The 26,471-nt window shown below is 37.6% G+C and overlaps 1 protein-coding gene across 1 annotated transcript in view; it reads right to left on the bottom strand.

Annotated features, from left to right (window-relative positions):
• The window catches only part of Thsd7b (thrombospondin type 1 domain containing 7B), an 834,275-nt gene that overhangs the window by 372,542 nt on the left and 435,262 nt on the right, over positions 1–26,471 (bottom strand). Inside the window, exons 8-10 of the mRNA XM_028773130.1 lie at positions 18,985–19,176; positions 17,098–17,332; positions 8,209–8,324 (exon numbers count right to left, since the gene is read on the bottom strand). Of these exons, the coding sequence (XP_028628963.1) occupies positions 8,209–8,324; positions 17,098–17,332; positions 18,985–19,176 (543 nt within the window). The remainder of the gene's footprint in view (positions 1–8,208; positions 8,325–17,097; positions 17,333–18,984; positions 19,177–26,471) is intronic.

Below are 26,471 nucleotides of genomic sequence, written 5' to 3' on the forward strand. Positions count from 1 at the left end.
AGAGAGAGAGAGAGAGAGAGAGAGAGAGAGAGAGAGAGAGAGAATGGATAATGTACTATTTATAAAGTGCAACATCTACTTCACAAGTACCAGGACTCAAATTCTTGATCTAGAAATAGTCAAACTAGATGAGCTAAGCCATTAAAGATGACGGTAGACTCAAAGGTGCTTGCTTTTCATGACCTAGAACACACTGAGAAGCCTAGTGCAGTTTCTCATCGTCTGAGTCTGGGTCCCTCATCTGCTAATAAAGTTTATATTTATTTCTTGGGACTAGTAGAACAGGGAAGAGAGAATTTGGCTGATGACTCAGGACTCCAAGTGTTCATAATCACATATGAATCTTTATTTCAGGAAGAAAAGTAAGAAAGGGGACAACAGGAAGGGAGTCTAGAATGGGTGTTAGGGCTTCCTTTAGAAGTGCTTCCTGAGTGAACATTAACTCTGTAGGATTGAGAGTTCTGAGCCATGAGCAAGAGTTCTTATTCTAAACCATTGTTCTGTTTGTTCAGACAAAATGGTATATATATATATATATATATATACCAATATACATACACATACTGGATTTGATATGTTTAATTTTAACAGACAGGAAGATATATCATATACAAATGTTAACTGGAAAAATTTCATTCACTAACAGGTACCTAGTATGAGTTGGGAGATTTCCTTGCAAGAACTACACGGCTTTGCAGGAGATTGACTAAGAACTGGAATCTCTATAAGTCCAAGTGTTTGTCATTCGTCCTACTAAATTATCAGGGATATTTATTGAGCACTGGGACCATATGGTGATCTACAGGCTTCAAATTACACACTAAAGAGAGAAACTCACACCTTGTGGCAGTCATGGAGACAAGGGCAGTCTATATCAGGGCTGATTTGAGAAACACACAAGAGCTACACATCTCAGTTGATTTCTTAGGGAGGAATAACAAAAGCACTGTGGAAGAGAACACATTATTCAGAATTTACAAAGGTAATAACTCAGCTGTGGCTTTTGTTGATTAAGGAAAAAATTGCCTTCAACATTATATTGAGGCCAGTGTTCTGGATTCAAGATCTTGATTACTCAAGCACATCAGAGCTATAATTATTTGGAAATAAATTATTATTTCACAATCCACGGCTCAAATGGATAAAGGCTTGAATGGTACTGTAGAAGAAGGGAAGAGAAGAGAAGATGACGAGCCTGAAATGGGAAGTTTACGCCTGTATGCTTTCAGTGGGAGGAATGTTAAATTCCTGGCTGGAACATCTTTAGTTGCTCAAAATGACCAGTCCTAACCAACCTGGATTTGTGAAATAATCTGTGGAAGCAAAATTTCAAGACAGAGAATGATTGAGGAAATGAGCTCAAATTCATTAATATATTCATCCCTTAATTACTGAGGGCCCACTGTGTTAGACGTGTCATCACTGTGACAAAACCTGAGAAGAATTTAGAAGGAGAAAGGATTTATCTTGGATCACAAGTTTCAGAAGTTTCTGTTTCTGGGCTGAACTTTGTTATTTTAGGACTTGGTGGGGTAAGCATCATAGCAGGGAAGGCTGGGAAAAACAAAGTTGTTTAAGAGATACCCCTGACCAAGAAAACACTCAGTGAAGTACTTTTCCAGTAAAGACCAGTCCTACAGTTTCCACTATCTCCAAAAATAGCCATACCCACAGTGGGGCAAGCTTTCAAAGCATGAAGCTTTCAGAGAGGGAGAGTTAATCTACAAATCATAACACCCACCCTATTGCAGCCAGTGGAGAATTCTTGTTCTCTGCTGTTTATTTGTCTATCTATGGAAAATAGAGACAGGAAAACAAATGTCATAATCTCAGCATAGAAAATATTTAATAGTGTAGGTTATCCTGGTAACAAAAGTACCTGACTTTCTGGAAGCTTTATTGTAGTTGGCATGATGATCATCATCATCATATAATAATAGTAATCATCATCATCATCATATAATAATAATAGTAATCATCATCATCATCATCATCATCATCATCATATATTCATGAGCCTGGCATGCTTTTATATGTCTCAGCCTCCTTATAACACTTTTATGAAATTAGCTCTAGCTTTTCTTACCTTAAGGAGGAAATATAAATACAACAAGTTTCAAGTAACTTGTAATTTCAGGTTGAGCTTTAATGCAGGAAGTTTGATGCCAGAATTCATGATAGTATCTTTAAAATATGTGTATTAATCAACTTTGGAAGTCAGGAGAGCAGGAGGGGGCATTTCAGTAGAAGGGCAATTGGACACAGTTGGTGTGAAGGCAGAGTAGAGAATGATGGAGCAGGAAGAATGGTGGTGTGGGCGGATGTGGAAGAACAGGTAGGGAAGGGAACATGGGGAGAAACAACTAACCCTAAAGAACTTCAGGAACGTCGTATGAAAACCTACTGCTGTAGAAGCTCCCTAAAATGCATATGTACACACATAGAGAAAGACTTTGAACTAACTTACATTAAAATGGGGGACAATCTCCACTGAGATACCATAGGCTCAAAGGCCAGTAATAGAAGTGGTGTACCTCTTTGGAGTTGTTGGTGTAGGGTGGCATAGACACTCAAAAAGTACAGATTTTTGTCACTGTTTTTGTTATATCCTAGAGCTTGATGCTAAGATCTTATTGTCGGATATCACCCACTAAGTCATAAAACATGGAGAAATCAAGCTGGTATCAGCCTGGTACCTTCAAATCTACTAGTTAGTTTTGATGGTGCTGGAAAGCACAAGGTATGTAAGTAGACAATAGCAATCATGAATCTTACAGTTGTGAACCCTGTAAGCTACAATAATAACTTATCTGGTAGGAAATGTCTACTGCTACAATAGTGGCAGGAATGTTATGGAAGTAACCAACTACTTTCTGGTTCTATTTAGGTCATTTTCCACAACATAGAACATATGTCTTGAAATGTTAATTTTTAATACCTGTGTGCTAGTAGACCAGGAGTTAGGTGGGAGAATCTACTACTAGTCTTCCAAATAAACATTATTAAATCAACTTCTAATGACTCACTGTTATGTCTATAAATTAATGCACCTCTCAAATCTCATCAGAGATCCTTCTTTTAGCAGCAGAGGGAGATTAACACAGAGACTCTCAACTGGTCAATATACATATAGAAAATAAGAGACTATGTACTACTGAACCCTAAATGCACCATTTCTGTCATGACCCTTCTCCAAAGACTTGAGGATGATCAATGAAGAGGAGGTACAATGATCATAAGAGTCAGAGGTGGTAGATGACTACAAGGAGGTAGTGTGCTCTAGGTACCACAAAGAACTTGCACAGATGAACTCACAGCAGTTGTGATAGTATCTGCACAAGATAAAAGCAGACAAAACCCCATCATGGAGTGTGGAGGTGGTCAGGAAGTCTCAACCTCAGCACTTAGATGGCTCCACATCTACACACATAAAGGTAGTGTTGAGTGGGCTCAGTGGGTTAAAATAAATCCAAAAACAACAAAAAATGAGCACATGAAGTTGGGATGAACTAATAAAGGAATTAGAGCAAGGGAATGGAGAGGACTTGTTTTTAAAACAGGACAAAACAGCAAAAAAAAAACTACAAAAAATCTATAATATTAACTGTTATGACATGACACAAATATGTTTTTTTTAGTTTGTTTGTTTTTGCTTTGTTGTTGTCCTTAAACCACTGTCTACTGTCTTAGAATCTGCAAATTCAAGACTTAACTCCCATGGCTAAGACAGGAAAGAATGGAAACCATCAAATGAAGTTTCCTGCTGACTCTCAGCACAGCCTGCTGCTGCAGGCCTTCCTATTACCATGGCTCTTCCATCCAGCTCACTCCTGGAGATGAAAGCAGGAGGCTCTCCCTTGGCCTTTAATTAGAAAATTGAAAAATAATTAATTACTAACTTTGAGGTTTCCTGGAAGTTATAGATGATATGTTTTGTGCATGCTTCACTTCATTCTCCAGACTAATAACTTTATCTCCTCCATATCCTTCTTTTCTGTAAGTGGTCTATACATCTGGGAAAAATTTCAATTAGTGGATGCAGGAGAGGAGATGAAATTGGGAAGTTTAGACAAAGCCAGAATACCTCATGGTGTGATCACTGTTCTGTGCAGTCATGGGGTATTTTGCATTAATTATTAATACAGGATATTTAACATTTTATTAAGTTATATGTGACTGTGTCTGAAATTTCATATACTAATTAAATGTTGAGAATACAAAACACAAAATACAAAATAAATCCCATACAAGGCAGCCTGGTAGAAATCTGGTAGGAACAATGTCATTGACTTTAAAGAAAAACCATACCAGGATTGGTAACCCTTGCCTGTATATCTAGCATCCCAGAGCAGATGCAGGAGAATTTCCATGAGGTATGATAATAATGACAAACTTTGACTAAAATGATTTTTTGCAATAAAAAATTAGCAATGTTTTCTTCTAGTAGACTAAAATCATATAAGGAGATATATTGTAAAATATTAAGCTCTAAATGAGTGATTCCTATCCACACCAACTGGACAAATTTTCTATGGAGAGTTACCATGCTGTAATTGCCCCTTTAACCTGAAGAGTTTGACCCTAAGGTGGTCTGAGGTGATCCTCAGACAGGTGTGCAGTGAGGAAATTCCACAGGGGTGATAAAGGCTTCAAGAATATTATACTTGTCATTAGTGAGCCAACATCAGGTCCTTTCTGGCAGGCATTTGCTTTTCAGGCTGAAGAATGGAGAATATAGCAAGGGAAGTGGCAGGAAAAGCTTCTTGAGCAGCCGATTAATTGATGACAGGGGCTTAAAAATTAGAGAGGCCACAACAGGGCTGAGCCTGTATAGAACTTTGATTTGTGTAGAAAGGATATGGGGCAATTATTAATGCGTTAAGGACAGGCTTAGATAAGAAAGAAGGAGAAAAGAAATATGTCTGGCTACTAGCCAGAGATTGTTCATGGCTTGCAAATACCTTTTAGACTAAGGGATTTAGCTCATAATTCCGACCACGACAAAAATAAACCCTGACACAGCTCACTCATTGCTAAGAAACAAATCACCGCTAATATTTTAGGCTTCTGAACCACCATGGCTTTTCTGGGGGTTTAGAATGGATTAGATTGGAGATTCAACATAATCTAGTGATTTCCCTATCATATCACATATGTATTATGCCTGAATGTCTGACAGTAGAATCCAGGAACTGGCATTTTCTTACAGATTCTCCAGTGATTCCATCACAAAGGCAGGTTTGAGGAATATACACACCCTGTTGCTGTCCCTCAACTTTGATGGCCCAACCTAGAGTCATAATTGCATGTGTCCTGAAGTTAGGAGTTACTCCAGCCTGCCCTACTCCTGGGCATGTGCCTTAGTTTTCAGTATGGGCAAATTCACTTTTCTCAACCCCACTGCCACTCCACTTGTGTTTACCTGCTGGTCTGGTCCAAATCCATGAACTTACTTTTAACTCTGAAGATGACATTTTCCACTCTACTGAGAGTGTATAGGACACAACTGGGAGCTGAGACAGACAGAAACAACCCAGAGACACAATACAGGTCTGCTGAATTAGAGTTTGCATTTAACAAGATTCTTGGGGGGATATGTCTTCAGTTTCAGAACACACTTGAGCATCTCTTTACAGTGTCAGCCTCCCAAAGCATAGGTGCCAACAGTTATGGTTACCTATCTAAAGTCTACTGTGGTTGAGGCACTAATCTATGCTGATTTTCCTTATGATGAGGGGAATTATTAAATTCATTTTACAAGTGAAGAAACTGAGGCAGAAAAGACTAGTAATAAGCCTGTGATCTCAAACTTGTAAACACAACTCCAGCCATGTGTCTGCTGCATTAAATTCTCTCAGTCCTTAAATTTTTTAGCTGAAAGAAGTTGAAAGGGAGGAGTGGTCAAAACACACACCCAGAGTGAGAGAAGAAGGTACCTGTTCAAGGACTTGTGATCAGGTGTTGGAATACAGGATGAGGGATCACCCTTTAAACTTCATACAGTTGCAAATATCTGGCACCTTTCCATAGCTACTGGTTCTAAATCCTTATGCACAAATACAGTGATCTGCCTTTCACTATGCTTCCAGGTGATTTGGGGCAACAGCATTTGAGAACAAGCTTAAAAAGACCATTTCTTTACAAAAACAACATCACCCCAAAACCAAAACAACAACAACAAAACCCATCTCTTAGTATCCTCTAATTAACCCACACTTATTTAATATCATGTTCTAGGTATTAGGCTATACACAAGAGTAAGCAGGAAGTTAAAAGAAATCTAAAACTTAAGTCTTTACCCTTTCAGGTCCCCGGCTGCAAAACCATGAAAGGATTTATCTAGGCTTGAAGAGTTGGAAGCAAAAAGATACCACTGAGGCTTAGAAATTGTAATCACAGTAATGCCTAATATTTAAACAATGTGTTGAATCTCTGGAAATTGGAGTAAAATTTAAAGTTGCCCCAAGAGCATTCATATTACAAGGTATGGTAATCGAACCCTAAGCCATGGTTAGAAAAGGACTCTTGAAAATCAAGGCAAATTTTATTGTCTGTAGTCTACATAGAGAAGCAGTAGTTGAAGTGATCCCTGTTCATCAGGATTCACTGGCTCAACTACTCAACTAAACTAACCTGGCTTACAAATTGACAGGTCACTTAGGTGACCCCACAGCATTCTACATTTCCAGTAAATCTTCAAGTTAATCTTTTCAATGTTGCCTTTAACATGGATCAGAATGGAGGCTTCTGACCTGCCACCTTTCATGGCCATCCCAAACCCTGTTTATTTGATTGATCTACTTTGGATCTTTATTCCAGAAACTAAATGGTGGAGAGTTCCTGAAAGAGAGTAGCATTTGTTTTTCTTCTCCCCATGATCAGATATATAACTCTCTACTTTTCTTCCTATTCAATATATTTATTCCTGATTCTACCCTTAAGCAGAGCTACTATATTAATTCTGTGGTAATGTTCAAAAGATGAGCAGCACAGATACAAAACTGCATATGCAGGTGCCTTCTCTGTAGCATAAGACATTGATGGCACTAGCCAACAACTTGAGAGTATATGTGAGAAGGTCTTCGAGACTTGACATCCTTTGCCCATTGGATCTGTGGCAATGGTCCTACCTTATCACCTCAAGAAAGTGTTGATTTAGTTGAGGCAAAGAGGGAGGAAACCCAGAGAAGCATGGCTGGGACTTAATAGGGGAAACAAAGTGCTCAGTGTTATACAAGTTTTCTATGCACAATTGAATAGTTCCTTTTTTCCAGGGAGCTGGTCCAGCAGTGGAGTAATTCACATGCTGCATGTAAATCATCACCATCATGATCACGAGTCGCTAAGAGATAATCTATCTTCTCAGGACACCATGGCTAGTGCTTTTACTGTTCTTGTATTTATTCTATTTTCCTTCTCTCACTGTGGTAGGAGTAAAGTCTCAGGGACAAGGACTCAGTGTGTGAAACTACTGTAAAAGAACAGGTTGTGAACTCTGAACCTCAGACTAAATCCATACTTCAGAACTATGATACTTCTCATTGGGAAACTGAGCAAAGTCTTGGAAAAAGACTTAGTATGATATGCTCAGCAGAGACTTGGGTCTTCAGCATCCTGGATAATAACCAGGCACAACCAAACAACAATAACAACAACAACAGCAACAACAACAAACCCAAATCCTATATGTCTAATATCTGTGCTTGTTCCAGGATTATTGGCACATTTGCTCTTATTTTTCTACATAGTTATGCTAATTACTAGTTTAAATATAGTGATTAATCTCTATATGTTATTAAGTATGTGGATCTGAGTTGAGCACTCATAGCAGCTCTGGGGTGGTAATGATGCATTAGAAGAAATACCATAGAACAAATGTTTAAAGTAAGGGAGCGATAATGACAGTCAATATGTTTTGACTATTTGAAGGTCTTCAAGATACAGGTCAGTAGGTCATGTGTATTCTTAGAACGTGTGCCAGTAAAAGCATGACATAGCATATCTGAACATAGTTTTCTTTTTCCAAGTCTCGAAGTTAGAACTCTATATGGATGACTTTATTTATACTCCTTTACTCACTTTATTGTCAAGCTAACACATAGATGAGGGAGAAAGATGTCCACATTGTACAGTCTCCCACATATTATGTAGTAGGAGATGAATCAAATGATTAGAGAAGGAAGCAAGGTAAGAGAGGCCAACACCTACCTGGCTGGCAGGGCTGTGGGCATGGTGTCCACTCACTGAAAGCAGTCACAAGGCAATCTTTCTTGCATGGGAGGAAACAAGGTCTCACAGTTTCTGGCCGTGTAGACTCTGGACATCTATCAAAACAAAGAGACTATGTCAATATTTTGGTGACTAAAAATGGATTGACTTAGAACTGTAGGATTTCAGGGGAAAAATGTATCTTTTATAGATAATGGAAGAAAGACTCAGGGAAATGCTGCCTTTTACACAGGAGGTCATAGCCAGAGGCAGAGCTCAAGTCAACTCAAGTTAACTTGATTCAGATACCAAAGTATTTTTCACTACAGCAAAGGAAGAAGGATATGGTTCTTAAAATTAAGGAAAGAAAAACATCAATTATAATGCCATCAGGGTCTGTTCAAATAATATTTGATATTTTTATAATAAACAAGTAAAGACATTTATTTTGGTATTTTTCAATAAGAAACTTTTTTAGGGTAATATATCAAATTATTGATGTGCTAAAATAGAAGATAAAATGTAGAGCGAGGTATGAATACACAAGAAGGAAAAGTCATTAAGCTCCACATAAAATGTTGAGCTTCTCTGATCATTAAACATTTGGAATATTTAAATATTTCCTATGTTTTCCATAGAACATGTAGGCCAATGTGACAGGGAACACATGATACTATAAACCATAGATAACAAATATGCATGTTAGCTATCATGAAGCATAGAAAGATGTGAGAGCTGTTATTTCATTGAAAATTAAGTTAACGTGTACATCCAGGAATGGAATTTATATAGTTAATCACTTGGAAAAAATAAAGTTCTGAAAAACAACATCTTTTTTGCTATCTTTGATTGCTTCCATGCTTCTGAATATTGAGAGTTGAAAAGCACATTTGTCTTCTAAAATAACAAAGGAGACAGAGTGGCACTTTACCATGCATATATGGAATTTCCATCTATTAAGTTCACATAGAGTCTAAACACGTCATGTAGTTTAAAGGAATGATCTTAGTGACAGAACCATGTGTAGCTAAGTGCTTTGCCTGTGTTCTCACACTTATTTCTGACATCAGTTCAGAGGAATGCTCAACTGAAGGGTTTCAATAATAAATAGTAAAGCCCAAACTACAGGGAGACTAAGCACTTGAGAAAATATCCTGGTAGGAAAAATATCACACAGCAAGTCTAACAGTTAATAGAATTTCACTAGGAAAAGAAACAAACAAATAAAAAAAACAAAAGAGATAAGATTATCAGGGAGATTATGGGTCAGATTATCATAATACTACAGCATGGTAATTCAAAATAAAAATTATCCAGGTGCAACAAATGACCAACATGCAAACAACAGGATATTTCAAATTTAAAGACTCATATTAGGAATTAATCATGTTAGGAACAAAGAGGAAGGAAAAAAGATATCACCTAAGAAGAAAGAGAATACTGCTGACATTGGATCTAATTGATAGATCTAAACATGTAAAACATTTTCATCATTAAAAAAAAAAAACTTTAGAAGCAGCACAGAGAGTGGAAGAGGCAGCCCTGTTCAGAGATGGTGTGCTCTAAACTGTTGGTCCAGGTAGGTAAGATAAAGGTACAGTTATGCTTAAGTCTGGGCATTGAAAATGAAATGAGAAGGCCCTTATGAAATGAATCAAAGGTTCAGAGAGTCTAAATGAAAAACATCAAAGAAGGATGCTATGTGTGATGGCAAGTATTGATTGTCAACTTGATGAGATCTAGAATCACTACGGGAACAAATCTTTAGCCCTGCCTAGGAAGGAAATTCTAGATTACATGAATTGACATAGAAGACCTACATTGAATGTAGGCAGCAGTCTTCTATGGGCTGGAAGTTCAGACTGAATAAAAATGAGACAATGAGTTTAAGCACCAGCTTCCATCTCTCTGCTTTCCAATTGTGGGTATGATATGGTCAGTGGTCTCCAGCTCTGGCCCCATGCTTTCCCTATCACAGTGGACATTGTGGATTGGAGTTATAACTCCAAATAATCCTACCATCCTTAAGTTGTTTTTTTTTTGATGTGAACATGTTATTGAGAGCTTGGCAGTGTTTGGAGAAGAGATATCAAATAGAAGGTTTACTAAACTTCAATGCTGAGGTAAAGTCTCCCTACCCACCTCCCATCACTGCCAACAGGTGAGAGCATAAAGCTGTGGTGCACTAAGGATGACAGGGCTCATGGCATCCTTAAGTTGTTTTGTGAAGCATTTTGTTCCACTGATGAGACAAATAAAGAATGCATTTTTGATGACCAGTTTGTGGTTCTCATGTGTAGAATCTCTAACCTTCAAGGTGATGGTACTTGAAGGTGTGGTCTTTAGGATGTGAGTAGTTTATATGAATGAAGCCCTTACAAGAGGACTAGCCTCCTGACATGAGAAATCTTGTTACCCATCCCTGCTCATTCCCATGTGACGATATGATATAGCAATTAGCCCATCAAAAATCAGGAAGAATCTCCTTATTCTACCCTGGCCAGACTGTTAGTTTGAGACTCTTACTCTCTAAGACTATGAGAAATAATGCTCTGATTTTTGGTCACTGCACTATGGCATTTTTTTTTATTATAGTAGTTCAAATTGACTAAGACAAATTTTACAAAAATATTAATCAAAAGTATAGATATAAGTTACTGGCAGAATGCCCAATCCAGAAGGATGTCATGAAAGTCCTGGAAACAGGGACTAAGCATTATTGCTTTGATGGATACTAATTAACAGATGAATTATAACTAATAAACAAAAACAATCAGTTGAATGTCTAAAAACTCTTATTTTGAATTAAAAGGGAAACAATAGAAAGAGAAAAGAACTGAGAGTACATGTTTTTGTTCATTCCTATGAACATGAAGGCAAAGCATAGGTAGACAAGAAACTGATAAGGTATAATTAGAGGCAAAGAATGGGGAAAGAAAGAATAAGTGCTCACTGCTTGAATCTCATATTTCTATAGATGATCTAGGTGAATTATTCTTACATAGCCAAGAGAAAGACATGACACCAGTTGAGGTATAGCTTGGGTTTATGGGAAATGGAGTATAGAATAGGAAACGGTTGAGGATGGAATGCATTCCAGCATTGATCCTAGTGTGTTGTTCAACTCTGTGGAGTATGTAATACTCTGATAAAAATAAACTACAGGGAAAAAATGTACATGTAAGTGAGTAATGAATAATAAATGAAAACTTATTAGTGGCATTGTTATTAACCATAATTAATTCAAATAAACCATTATCAAATGGATTTGTTCAAGGAGCAAAGCTGTAGGAGGAAAAGGTTCTTTAGAATGATATATTGTGTCATTGATACAATCCACTCCAGTAAGGAAAATTTATATCACACCTTAGTCAGACAGTAAACAACACTGAAATCATTCCTAGGACTTTTATTTATACTCTGAGGTCTAATAAAAATAAAGTGAGCTGCCATTTACCCTAACCCCTCTGCTGCCTCTTGGGCCCCAGAGCTGGCAGCAGAGTACTGTTTAGGCACGCTGGGAGTGTCTCCAGCAATGCCTGCTCTTCTACACTCCATAGACCATAGATAGAGGAGCCACACCTACCTATGGAAAATTCCTCTGGGCATTCAAAGAATAGATAAGAAGTTACTGTGATGCTGGCCTTTAAGTTTTCCATATGGAGTGCCAAAACTGTGAGGACTCTAGCCACTCAAGTATGAGTCAAAGGTACTCTCTACTGGGGAAATGGCAGCATCTGTCCTGCTGATTCTGAATACATCATTAATAAAGCAGGTCACTGAGAGCAATGCTAGCCCTCTCTAAGAGGAACATACTACCTGTGCTCTATCCTATGGGAACAAGAGAAACATTACTATCTCCTCCCCGAGAAGACTAACCCTAGGCTCTCTAGTGTATTTTGGAATTGTGAAGCCAAGGCCTATCCTGAAAGGGCACACACTTTCTGGTCCATAAAATCAACTATTCTCTTGCCCATGAAATTGTGTTTTTGTTAATTTCTTCTTCCAGAAGGTTTTACCCTTTCCTCCAGAGTACAACTTCCTTTATTTATGAGTGTGTTGTATAAGACTTCACACTTGATCACATTTGCAATTTTCATAAATTTTCTATCAGAGTTCCAAAATGCCATCATTGTCAACCACCATCTTTTGTGTCTTCTGCCTGGAAAAACTACAAGTTTGATTTTCTGCACCATTTCAGTGAATAACCCACATCAAGAGTCTCCATATTGTTTATGTTGGAACTTAGGTATGTAGGTTCTACATATAACACACGTGTGGCATACCACCAGCTCTGATTATCTTGATAAGATAATTTTGCCTTATTTATTAAAAATGCCAGGTCCTTAGCTCAGTATAAGTAGAACCTGCAATTGAGTCACTTTCTCTTTCATGTAATTGGAGCCAAAACGTGAAACAATTTGAGGAAATATTTTCTAAGTTCTTCAGCCATTTTCAAGTTGAAAGCACAGCCTCAAAAACCAGGAAGACATGGATTTACTGTTCAGTTAGTAGAAAAATCATGACTCTTTGCCCTTGGGGATGATTTACTCTTCCTATCTGTGTGTATATGTGGTGTACTGAATCTCATTGCTCTTGATACTAGGCACATGAATTTCATTTTGATATATCCATTCCTTTAGACGTGTTCTGAGAGGATCTGCAAACATTGTCTTTCATTCTCATCATATAGGTTGTAGCTCCATACCGACATGCGCAGCATCAGAAGAAGCTAAGAAGCCAAGCCAATTTTCACAATGCCTTTCTCTTCATGGTGCCTGATCTGTGCCCATCTCCCTAATCACTCATCCGACTCAGCCACAGCCATATTCATCTCACTCAGCTGGATGGGGCATATCTACCAACATTTTATAGACTAGATATTTAAACACAGCTATTTTTTAGTATATCTCACACAAATGCCAGGTGCTTTCACAGTAAAGGCAGGAAATGCCTTATCAGGAACGTTGGAAGGCTTGGAACATTGTGCTTGTAATCTTTGTTGTTATTATTTTTATTTTAAACGTTACAACTGGAAAGCATTGAATAATGAAACAAACCCCTAGAGACACCCATGTGAGCTATGACTTCTGTTTCTGTAGTGTGCTGGCTGGTTCTCATTTTCTGATATCATCAGTTTTATTTCTCATACAATGGTAACATTCTAACCCACACAATCCCATGCAAACAAAACTGAGTCTCAGCAGTGTGAGGAGAGGAACTTTGTGCCTCTTGGTCAAGGGAGTTAGGGGCAAAATACATCACTTTAACACATTCATTTATTCTCTCTAGCCCAATCTTTTCTTTAGGAAAATAGTTTTCCTTTCTGTCTCTAACACTCATACCACCCCAAGGAGTTCACAGGTAACAGAAGTTCTGCCTGGATTGACATGGGCTATAACACTAAAAAGACTTTAAGTATATATATTTTTGGAAGGGGCAAAGCAAAGTATGCTTTCTATTGCTGGTACTATCACAGGGCATTCCACTGGAGTATTATCTTCTTATTTCATTTAATATAAATGACCTCAAGAATTTTAATTAAATAAATTGTCTAAAGTCAATGTAGGCTGCTCACATTTACAAGAATGGTTTAGAGATATACAGTAAGAATGAAAACTTCATGGCTGGTTTTACAGCTTTGTTAATAGTACAAAAAGTAATTAATATTAACAATCCCCCAACCCTCTGTGTCAGTGTGTATTATGTGAAACATCCATCAAAGTAACTTTTGGCATGTAGTAAAACTGGAGGTTATTCACTGAAATAATATTTTAGAGTCTCATATACAAATGTAAAAAAAACATATGCCTTTATAAATTATTCTCTAAGCTGTTAACTTCTGGTATTATGATTTATTTTACCCACAAAACACCTTTAAGCTCATGCTCTAGATTCATCTCTATTGCTGTAATGATACACTTAATCAAAAGCAATTTAGTGGAAAAAATGGTCAAATAGGTTCTCCCTTCCATACCCATCATTAAGGGAGGCCCATCATTAAGGCAAGAATTCAAGGAGGAATATGAAGAAAAACCATGAAGGAACGTTCTTTGTTGGATCACTCACAGACTGATGTTTGTCTAGCTTGGTAATACAGCCCAAGACTATCAGCTTAGGTAATAGTGCTGCTCACCATAGTTTAGACCCTCTGTACCAATTAAGAAACCAGGCAAACCTCTACAGACATACCCAAAAGCCAATCTGATCTGGGAAAAACCATGAACTGAGACTTCCTTCATGGGTGACTTTATGTTTTGCCAAACTGATAACAATTCTAACCAGGATAGTTAAAATTTGAATGAAGGGGTATGTTCAGACATCTTTATAATAAACTATTCAAAGTAATTATGAGATATGAGAGGACAATGAAGGCCATTTAAGTTACAGATCAACTTTCCTTGTCCATGTGATACTTTAGTATATGGTAAAAACCTATTTAGTAGATATGCGTCTCTATTCTGGTATCCTTTTGCTAAAAAATGGGGGAAAAAGTTACCTTAAACCAAGTATATTTTTTTCCAGCTGTTTAAGAACTGAAAACTTATGGAAGAGAGATCAGACTCCCAGCCTGCTATATTTCTCCTTCATAATAACGAGTAAATATTTACTGGATGTCATGTTAGGGTTAACCTATTCTTATGCAATGTCTGCTTTGAGTTTTATACTTGTTCTACTGTTTCAGAGATGGTTTTTCAAAGTTGAAAATTTAGGACCAAAATTAATAAGGTTGCAATCTTTTCCAGAAAAAGAGGTCCCATGTCCACACAATTCAATTATATTAAACTCTTTTCGATTTCACTGTTAACCTCAGTAGATTATCAGTTATAGTGGGTGACATGAAGTGCTATGGTTCAAGTTTGTCTAGAAAACCATTAATTCATAGATCCACTTAGTCCACATATTGCCTTGACTACCAAGTAAGTAGAAAAATACAACTGATGTAAATTCATGCCCTCAAACACCATCAGCACTGAAAAGTTAGACACTAGGGCAGCAATGGCATGCTTGCATCAATAAGAATGGTCATGGTTACAAATGGCTCTTTATGTTGGCACCTTTTGCTACCACTGATTGTTGCGCATACATATTTGTATATAGGAAAGATGAACATCAGGTTCTCTGGACCTTTTCCCATTCATATTTAATCCTTATCAAATCCCATCACTTCTCTATAAAATTAATATTTATTTCTGAATTCCAGGAATTTTTATAGGCTTTCAACAACATGGTGGTCAGGTATATAGCATTAAAGACCAGTTACAACTAGGCTTCCTGGCTGTGACCAATTTCTAATCAATTGTCTCTGAATGTATTTTCAGAACTATCAGCTCATCAGACACAAAAGTACCAATGGTGGGCCATATCTGTCACCCTTCCTTCTAGGACAGCTAGTTTTGTTCCCTTAACTTTAGCTTCTGTGGTTTCCCTCATACATAGCCAACACATTTTCTTTAGTAGTGTGGAAGGGCACAGACCTTCAGTGTCATAGCAAGAGTGAAGATACTCAGGTGTTTAAGTTGCCACAATAAACATGCATTGTATTGAATCTGACAGTTGGGCAAATACATTTGTCTACAATATCAGAAAGGGCAGGGGTATGATGAGGCAGGCTTGGCATGATTCTGCCTATGTTTATGATGCAAATGTTTCTGCATTTATCTGAACACTAGCTTCATTGTCTGCCCCTGATTTTTATCACCTGACTGCAGCATCTCTAAGTTCATGCTGTTAGAGAATTGAGAAAGGAGAGTTTCTTCCTCCTAGACTGAAAATTCCTATTTCCTAGGGGAACACTGAATTGCCAAGCTGATGATAATGTGCCTAAGCTTTTATCATCATAATCTGTAACTCAACATTCCTGTGGTCAGAGTGGGGTCTTCTATCACAGCTACAAGGCATGTTATGAGGTTAAATATCCCAACTATCCCAACTCTGAACATAGCATGGGCATTTAAATTTTCTCTTTGCTTCCACAATCTGAGCAAGGGCTATAGCCAGAAATGAAACTCTCCCAATAGAGGTTTCTTGCCAATCTCTCTTTCTTATCATCACTTTAAATGCTTCTTGACATGTTTTTTATTTTTTTAAATTTCTATCCCAGCACCCATGTCAATATATCCTCATTACTTTTAAAATGTATGTCTTCATTACAGGGAATAGAGAAAACATACAACTGTATTATACTTATGAGCATAGACTAGGAAAACCAAAATTTCTATGGTAAGAGAGATTTGGGAATCTGAATCATAGTGAAATGTTGCCTTTCAAAGACTAGACCCTGCCTCCAGGCTGACCTAATCTCTCTAAGACTTGAGAAGATACAAAGAGATAGGCAGTCTTAGAAAATATATTTGACTACTCAAATTTACTTCAAGTTTGTAGAGATGACTTAATTTTTTATTGACTGATACATACATGCAATTCTGGAGCATATTATTGAATATGCTTAACTTTGAACTATATCTGTTTATCTTAAAAGGTTGTGTAACAAGAACAACAAGGTCTGGAAGGATGGCTCAATGGTTAAGAACATAAAGTGCTCTTCAAGGAAACCAGGGTTCAGTTCCTGGAAATTGAATAGAATGGCCCACAACCACAATATCCCCAGATCCAAGAGATATGATGCCCTCTTCTGACTTTTATAGACACCTGCACACATATGAGTACACACACACACACACACACACACACACACACATGTGCAGATGCACACATACACACACATGAACACATAAATATAAATTAAATAAAGATTTTTCAAAGAACATCACAAATTTTTCTTATTCTGCCACAAACCTAGGCCTGCCAGTTGTGTGTTATAATCATTTTCTACTGATAATACATGGAAAACGGTCATATGCACTTTCAAGAGAAGGCTGGAGGTACCTTTTGGTCATTACTTGTCCCACATGACTCTTGATACAGAAGACCTTCCGTGTCTGAATGCCCACCCCACATGTTGCTTCTCCATTCCAGCCAATGGTCACATTGAGAGCAGTCACAAGAGTATTTTCAGAGCAGGAACCCCAAGCAGATGTCTCCCAGTAGAGCTGCGTACAGGAATGATCATTGCATAGACGGTATTCTTGGAGTTCCTGACTACTAGGGCAGGGCTTTCCACCTGTGAAAATTTTAAGTGAGAAAGAAGACATGAATCATATTGCTATCATTCTTGCTTTTGTTTCTTCTGTATCCTAGAGACTTAACCTACTGTATCCTTCTGGCTCTCAGACCAGGAATTTATGTTCTGTACCATGAGCTAAGGATAGTGGTATGTTCTTGTCTCCCAATTTAACAGGGAAGAGGTCCATATTCAGCAGAGTATAAAATTAACTTAGTCTACTGTTCACCTATGAAGCTCACGTCTCTGAAATGGATTCCAAAAAAATCAGCTTTTCCTTTGATATTATTATGTTTGTATGAGCTAATCAGTGAGATAGACTAGTGCAGAACCTTGGACCAACACTGTGTCAAATGCACCCTATACATATGTTTAAAAAAACATAAAATAGGCCCTGACCTTGGAGAGGCATCGTGTCAAACATACACTATACAATTCCTTTTCTTAAGGAAGATATTTTGTTTCTCAGACTATCATTTTTGAAGTACCAAACCCTCATCAAGCATTTTACTGCCATTTCAGAAATCCAGAGGCATGTGTTTAAAATCTAGCAAGAAAAACTCATCTTCAACTCTGAAATAGCTCTGACAACCCGGTATGCCCTGGCAGATAGACCTAGCAGAGGTTCACCTTTACACCCCTGGCTGAATCAGATAACCAAACCTCATTACTATCTACCCTTTTACATTTTTATCCAGGGCAAAAAGTAGTATGTCTCGGAAGTATTGATCTTTCCCTACTTATTCACATTACAATGTTTTATTCAGCGGGACAAATAGCTCAGATGCATAGCCACCATTTTGTTATTTTTATTCTAATGAATACTAATCTTTCCCCCTCATTCTAGAAAATCAAAGCTGGGATATATAAAAGCAGTTGCACTTTAAAATAACAAAATTCTTCCTTTACCATGACCTTGGCCCTATTTCTCATGATCACAGTACTGAAATCTTGCTTAAGATGCTGCTCACAGCAGGGGTCCCACTGTCCTGCTGTTCTAATGGAGCCAAAGACTGATGAGGCAGAGGAAGGACATGAAAGGGATAACATGTGTATCTGGGGATGGAGTCCATTGCTGGGAATGATGGGAGCCGCTGTTCCTTTAATTTGTTCTGCAGTTACTATCCATATCCCCATAGCACCTTTTACCTTCTTCAAAGCTATTTTCATGGCTTTCATGTTCCCTCCCTGGCCCTTGGCACTAGATGTTCTGGAAAAGGAAATCAGGACACAGATCAGTCCCTTATAGATGTTACTGGCATATATCTTGGTGGAAAGTCAGGTCTCTAATTCCTGCTTTGGAACTCTTTATATTAGACAGATCCAATTATGCTCCCAATTGCAAAAGACACCTGGGCCTGGATGTGTGACCATACTTTGCTCCTTTCACTAAGAAGTAAAAGGAAAAAAACATGTAATTTATTAGACTGGGTCATATGAGAGTTTGGACTAAAGCAATCCATGTGGAATGGTGAGACCACCATTGATAAAATAGAGGACTCACAGAAAATAAAGGGTGTGTGGAAATGAAATGCTTAATGTACATTTAACAAATAGGAATATAATCTAAGCCTAATTTACATGCAAGGCAAGAATGTTACTTAATCAGTAATAAATCTTACAGGTGAAGCAATGAACCTGTAGTTACTCACCTTCTCCAGCCAAAGCCAGGATAGAACGTGACCTGGTTTGTTTCCCATCTGAGTTTTTATTTGAACAGGACTGGGAGCAGGATGACCACATTGTCCACTCACTCACTACACAGTCCATTCGGCAGGGAATTTCACAAGCCATCCGTTCAGGAGGAGGAGGCACTGGACAGAGACCCCCTGATACTTCTTCTCCTGTAAGAAAACAGTTAAAGATAATTGCTTCATGATGAAAATCGAGGCCAATCCAAGGAACACACTGGTCCATTGCTTTCTCTATAATCCTACTTTGTCTTGGAATCCTTTAGCAGGTGTCCAAAGCCTGAAGTATAAATATGGAGATACTATCAGCTATCTGTAATGCTTATGTCAAGAAAGATATGCCAAGAAATAATGTGATATTTAAAAAGGTAGATAATATGGCCAAACTCGCATTTGTCAAACTTCATAGGGACAAAGTTGGCTTCTAGAAACAATTTAGCCATGGATGGCTAGAGCTAAGAATGACTGACATGTTAATGGCAGACACATAGAACAAGTGTTCATTCATCTTCCAAGCAGAAACCAGAGGGCTCTGAAGGTCACAAATGATGCTAACCATCATAATCCACCTTCTAAATGAGACTTTCACCATCTTAGTTATTTTTTCAGTGCTTCTATCTCTCAATACTTACTACTTAATACACAATGTCATGTGATCTTTGTCTTCTTTGTACAAAGGAATAAATAATCTAACCACAATGGGAAAGGTATGAAGCTGAAATTACAGAATGTGTTGACAAAAGTTGAAAGCCAGTCTGAGGTCCTTTCTAAGACATTTGATAATAATCTGATTAACTTCCAAATAAATAATAATTGTACTTAAAACCAGAGTAAAAAGCACACCATATATTAAAAGATCACCAATTTTGCTATTGACACAGAGCCTTTACTGTCCATCTATAAATAACATTTACAACCCTTTGATATCACATCTTGCTATGATTTTTGTAAGTTTTAAAACAAGGCAGGGTAGGGTTTAACAATGAGCAGATGGTAAGACTAATGGAATCATTTCTAAGGTACTTCTCATATCTCAAAAGAAAACAACGGTTTTCTGAAAAATAAAACTCATTTGGGTTGTTTATCATTATGACAAATTCCTAAGATATAATAATTTGACTTTTCTCCCTCCACCCATTCACAGTCTCCTCATATACAGAGGACACAATGAATACAGGCACCATTTATTATTTGAAATAACAACATAAAATGTGGAATGACAGCTATAGGATACAGACAGTTTTGTCTGAGTGACTTTACAGTTTGGAATTTTCCTGTCATGATCAGTCTGACATGAAAGTAACTGCCAAGCAGATGAGTATTTATTGAGTACCTCCTTGGTGCAGATGGTGTATTTTGCATATATTATACATGTATTCATCTACCCTTAGGAGAAGCTCATTGGGGTCAGAGTGCTCTGTCTCAGCTCACAGATAAGAAGTCCCAGAGTAAGAGTGGAAAACTGGCTCATGGCTATCCAGGGAACAGTTGGGAATCACAGCTAAACCTCCTAATTCCTGAGCTTCCATTATCCCATTATCCATGCTATGGCTAATCCCCTGGAGATGGATATTCTTTTCTGAGGAAGTAAATAAAACAAGCTGACAGTCAGCCAGCCTGCCTGAAGGAGAAGACAGTGCGTGGTGAATATCTGCATTCATATTTGTAAATGAGGCCAGGCTCATTGCCCTTGAGGTACAAATAAAATTTTTCAAGCATATTATGAGAAGTAATAGAGACTCCAGCAGATAATCAAGCTGAAAGCTCAGTTCTAATCATTCTCCTTTCAGTCCCAATCTATTTTAAGGGTGAGTCCACGCAGTGTGCCCCCCTCAGCACACACATGGGAAGTCATCTAGGAGCACCTCATCCTCACATGCTGAAGCCAGCAGGCCAGGGGCTGGGGAGAACAAAAAAACTAACCGACCTACAACTAACCAAAATTTAATTCCCAGTCTTGTGAATTTGATTAGCATAATTTTAACACAAAGCATTCTAAAGTAATGGTTTGCAAAAAAACATTTCCAGGAATAAGAGATATTCAGAAATCTTACAAGAGGTGGAAGGAGTGGATAGTACATTGGGAAGTACAGGGTTAAACATGAGCTGTGCTATTGGAACTGACTAATTTAACAGGATATTGGCTATGTGAATGAACATCAGAAATTTCCAGGGAAATAAATGACATAGAGGGTTTTTCCTGAATCATTCATCAATGGCCACACCACCTCTTTGGAAGGAATGTCTCTCCACAACAAATAGCATCTTTTTCACTATATTTTAAAAAACGCCTTATATCAAAGAATTATAAAATTATCTATTATTTAAGGAGTGGAAATCATGTGTGGTGAGTGCAAATGGATAAAAACACAGGCTCAGCGTAAGGACACTACACAGAGCTCATGTTCATGATCCGGGTGAGCTACAGACATGCAAAAGTAAATTGAGTCCAAAAATAAGTAGCCAAAATGTGACACAGACAAAATATGTTGGGATCCATGACAGGGAACCTGTTGGAGTTTGTGTGTCATGATATGCATTCAGAGGAAGCAGAGATAGGCTGAGATCAATGCCAATGAGGGGAAGAATCCTCAGCCAAGTGCAGAGTACTGCTAAAGGCACAGAGTCAGGAAAATAAAGCTAAGTGGAAGACAGACAATGCTGATAATCCTTGGAGGTGAGAACCAGGGAAAGTTATTTGACGTTGAGTTCTAATGGATAATGGAAGTATGTTCTTATTTACCCTCTTTCTTTAAGCACCCGGTTAGTCCACCTTCTCATGACCCAAATTTTCCCTCCTCTCAAGGCATCACATACTCATGCCTCTCAGCACTGACTTTGGGTTCTCAAACACTTTCTAAAACGGAGCTGCCTCAGGAACTGATATGCCGATTACTGGTACAGAGCAATGGCAATATACCCAGCAACATTCAGCAGTTTGTCCTTGCAGGCTCCCGCAGGTCTATGAACAAACAGATCAGAGTAGCTTTAAGGAAACCAAACTGATAGTCATAAGCAGTTTCTGCAAACCTCGTGTGGCGTTATGAGTAAGAAATCACACTAAAGAAAAGTTACAAAGGGTATCCTAGCAGCAATGTGTCCCAGCTAAATCAGGTGAGTGCTGGAAAGTGAATTGTATCTACCAGCATTTACCCTCTAAGATCACTTAACATCCTTTACTTCCCATTATCTCATTGTAGTAATGAAATAAGAGCATCACCTTTGGAGGAGAGCCCAAGTATGAGGGATTACTTAAACAACAACACACATAAAAAGCAATATAACACATGGCAGACTCATAATAGGAAGGAACCTAACGAGATGTTGTTTGCAAAATGGTACACACACACATACACACACACACACACACACACACACACACACACACACCAATAGAATAAGTGTCTAAATCTCAGCTTTTGTGCTGTACCCATGAAACATACTACCTTTATGCTTCTCCTTGGTACAAACCAATGTCTATGTAGGCTCTCATGTATGACAGAAATATTTATAATCATCTAATTCATTTTGTTGATACAATGAACTAATAAACCATTCAAAATTCCATGCAAGCATCCAATCCTGAACACGTCTCCACCTAGGCTTATGTGCTTATGTCTCTATTGTATGTATCAAGCTATAGACAGAGAAGCATCAAGGTTATCTTATTTACTTTCTTTTGGATGGATCAATGAGATCACTGACTCCAGGTATATGCAGAAAACAGGAACTTATGGAAAAGAAGCTAACCCATCATTAGTGGTTATTCACAAGTTTGGATAATTTAATATCATAATAAAACAGATGTATCATAAAGCAAAGTTGAATTCATTTTCCAAGGATAGTACCAACTTACTCCGTGCCTTCACCAAACTCCTGGAATCAATGCTGAGTAAACTAGACTAGACAGTCACCTCTGAAAAGATTTACTAATCTATTGGGGTTATGGGATTCTTCTAATCTCATCAACAACAATAAAATATTCAATATTATGAAATTATATGAAACAAACTATTTAAACAAACAATCTATTATTCTTTAGAACATTCACAGTTTGGTGTATAACATTAAAAATACTTATATCACTTCAAACTTAAGGTAAGTTTCCAGTAATCTCATTGTTATCCCTTCCCTTCACCCCCAGAAACTAAATAAATCATTGAGATCAAACATTGTCTGCTGAATAAGTCAATATACTTGAGAACTGTTCCTGTCTGTTTCTCAGTGCACTGTCACTGAATGACACCACTGACTTATTTTACTTTTAATTATTATTTTGGTAATAATTTGGTAATAATTTGGTAAAAATTTGGTATTTTTCTTGCTAAGTTGCTTGGGCTGGATTCTAACTTGGTTCCCTCTTGCCTCAGTTTCCTGAGTTGCTTAGATTGCAGATATCCACAACTAAACCTGGATGTCAAGTAAGAATTTTTATTTTTCCAGTTCCAGTATATATATATTAAACTGAAAATATTTTACAACAGGTTCATGTGGCTACCAAGCAAGAGACTATTCTAATCTAAATACTAGAATAGTTACCATAGATTGGCTTTTTTCTATCAGATTAATACATTAACACATATACATGGTCTATTGAAATTCCTGTGTCATGATTCTATTACCCCCTTTTTTATAATAAACAAATAAACAAAATAGCGCAAAATTCTCAGTTTCCCAACATAGATTACAAGTGTTCAAAGCCATAAAAGGAAAGGGAAAAACATGACATGCCCACATAAAATATGCAGTATGCTTTGAAACACAGACAGACATTTGGTTATTATGTCAACTTTAAGCTCTGTACTCTTCCAGATACGATGTTCACTGGCTACTTTATTGATATTTCTACTTGTAGGCTACTGTACTATCTATAGAAAATATTGAAGCCATTATCAAAAACATTCTACATGTCATAAAATTTTATGACCTATTTAAACCTCTGAAAAGAATGCCAATAAATGCTGATTAAATACTTTCCAACAGTGAAGTAAGCTATCAGCAGACTTTTCAGAACAAATTAAGGGGACTACATCTGTGTTTAATTCCATATTTTAAATCTAAATGTTACCTCCCAAGAAGTAAGTAGCCTCTGGGCCACTTCTAGACCACCATCCTAATCAAATAAAGACATGCTTATGTTTTAATGCAACAAAGTATAGAACCAAGACTCAGGGAGATATGTCTCATCTGCAGCATTCTAATATCATCACTGTGACTATAGCTTCTGTTTGCTTATTTCAGAAGTTAACACTTACATGTGTACCTAGCTTACACACAGAGGGAGAAGACAAAGAAACTTGATGGTATTATGCTATTAATAATAGTAATAGCAATAATGACAGTGTCAAGAGCTATGTAGACACAGAAATAGATCTAAAGTGTAAGGAAGCTTATAGTGAGCTAAGTTGGCCATTCCTATGATCAGCATCCTATACTGACTATCTACATTAACATTATTTGCTTCGTTGACACTATCACTAGACCCAAAACATAAAGATGATTAAAAACTTGATTCTTAAAAATTTGCACCTTGTATCTAAGCTAAGCCTGTAATCAGATCTGCGAGACATCACAAGCTATGGTTTATCCATTCTGATATGTTGTCTCCTTGCTCTTAGTAAGGACTGTTTATGACTATCAGTTTGGTTTCCTTAAAGCTATGCTGATCTGTTTGTTCATAGACCTGAATAAGCTAGCAAGGACAAACTACCAAATGTTGCTGGATATATTGTTATTGACCTGCTCCAGACACAATCTGTGTTTTTCTCCTTATATTCTTTCAGCTAAAAAGCAGTCATGGGGAAGGGATTCTGTGGAACTCATTCTTAGGTCATTGGTTATACAATTATAAGAGAGAATTGGCCCAGCAAAGGAGAATGCCTTCATTACCTGGTCCATGTAGCATGGGATGGACAGCACAGTCATTTCAAAAATAGAAAAAGTAAGCTTCTGAAAAGAAAGAAATGTTGAGAGGTAGAAGGTAAAGCAGAGCCCATTGGGAAAATATGCATAATCAACAAAATAATACATTATATGATGCAAAGGTTATCACAAAAATTATGGGAAAAATAGAAAGATACAAACATGTTCACAAATGAAAAACAATGAAACTAAGCAAGAGGAGAGAGAACAAAAGTCAAATATAAATCCAGATGATACCCCAAAAGAAGTGCTAAAAGATAGTACTTCAGTAGAGGAATGATAGTAGACAAGCAAAAGATATTTTCAAGGTAAATGTGTTTATGAAGACCAGAAATAACTAAAACTTATCTATGAATCAGACAAGATACCCCTCTGAAGCCTTTGCTTGAGCAAAAGTCCTGATGCTTATAATACTATCAAGATAACAGCCAACACTACACCCAGTGCTATAGTGTAATCAGTTGTCCCCAATCCCAGGCCTAAATAAAAGAAAACATATGCACAGTGCTTAGTAGATGTCAGCTTCCAGTGAACTACATAACACATGCATTTCAAATTCACAGCAGGAGAGCTGGAGAGCTAGTCCATGTGGTAAGGGCCTGCATTGCTCTTGCAAAGGAACGGAATTTTCTTCAGTGTCCTGCATCCAAAGTAGGTGACTCGCAATCAGGTGTAATTCTAGCTCCAGGGGAGTAGCATATGACACTGCTGCACTCATGTTCACACACCCACATACATCCACATCCTCCCCCCCAACACTGTGCATGCACACATCATTTAAAAGTAACAACAGATCTTCAGAGTTCACAAGAGTTCTACAGACAGTACCTCAGCTCTGCTCAGTTTTGCAGATGATAATCTCTACTTTTGAACAGGTTGAACAACTTTACAAGGGCAAACGGAAGTTCAGTAAGAGAGCTGGAGTTTGAGTCTGGAAAGATAAGCTCTGAAGTTCATGTCTGAGTCAGGACACTCCGTTATCTTCCATGTTCTCTGTGCTGGTGTCTATGCCTTCTATTTTCTCTCAGGACACTGTGTGAACCTGGCTTTCAGTTTCATAGGCTAAGTCTAGTGAGAGTCCATCACTGTAAGCATGACCACATAAAAACTTTATCAAGTTTGAATTATGATGGCCTGAGTCTGGGAGCAGAATCTAGGTTCAAGGAGCAAACCATGATTGCTCTGTAACATGATGTCCTTGTGCTGAACTGTCTATTTCCTTGGGTCTAGTCACACAATCTAGGAGAAAATAAGCATGATTTTGTGTGTGTGTGTGTGTGTGTTTTGTGTGTGTAATGTTGGAAATTTCACACTATGACTTTATTAGGAAGAAAATAGAAACTTATAAAAGTAAAAAGTGTTTCAATGAGCTCACAGCTTCCAATGTGGTCAGAGTGAGTAGTTGTCCATTCCGTGTCACTTGGCACTATGTGGCAAAACCAAATCTGTTTGGAGTTATTGTAGACTTACTACAAAAGTAAACCAAACCAAACCAAACCAAACCAAACCAAACCAAACCAAACCAA

This window comes from Grammomys surdaster, unplaced genomic scaffold (assembly GCF_004785775.1).
Source record: "Grammomys surdaster isolate TR1022 unplaced genomic scaffold, NIH_TR_1.0 221, whole genome shotgun sequence".
NCBI classification, from domain to species: Eukaryota; Metazoa; Chordata; class Mammalia; order Rodentia; family Muridae; genus Grammomys; species Grammomys surdaster.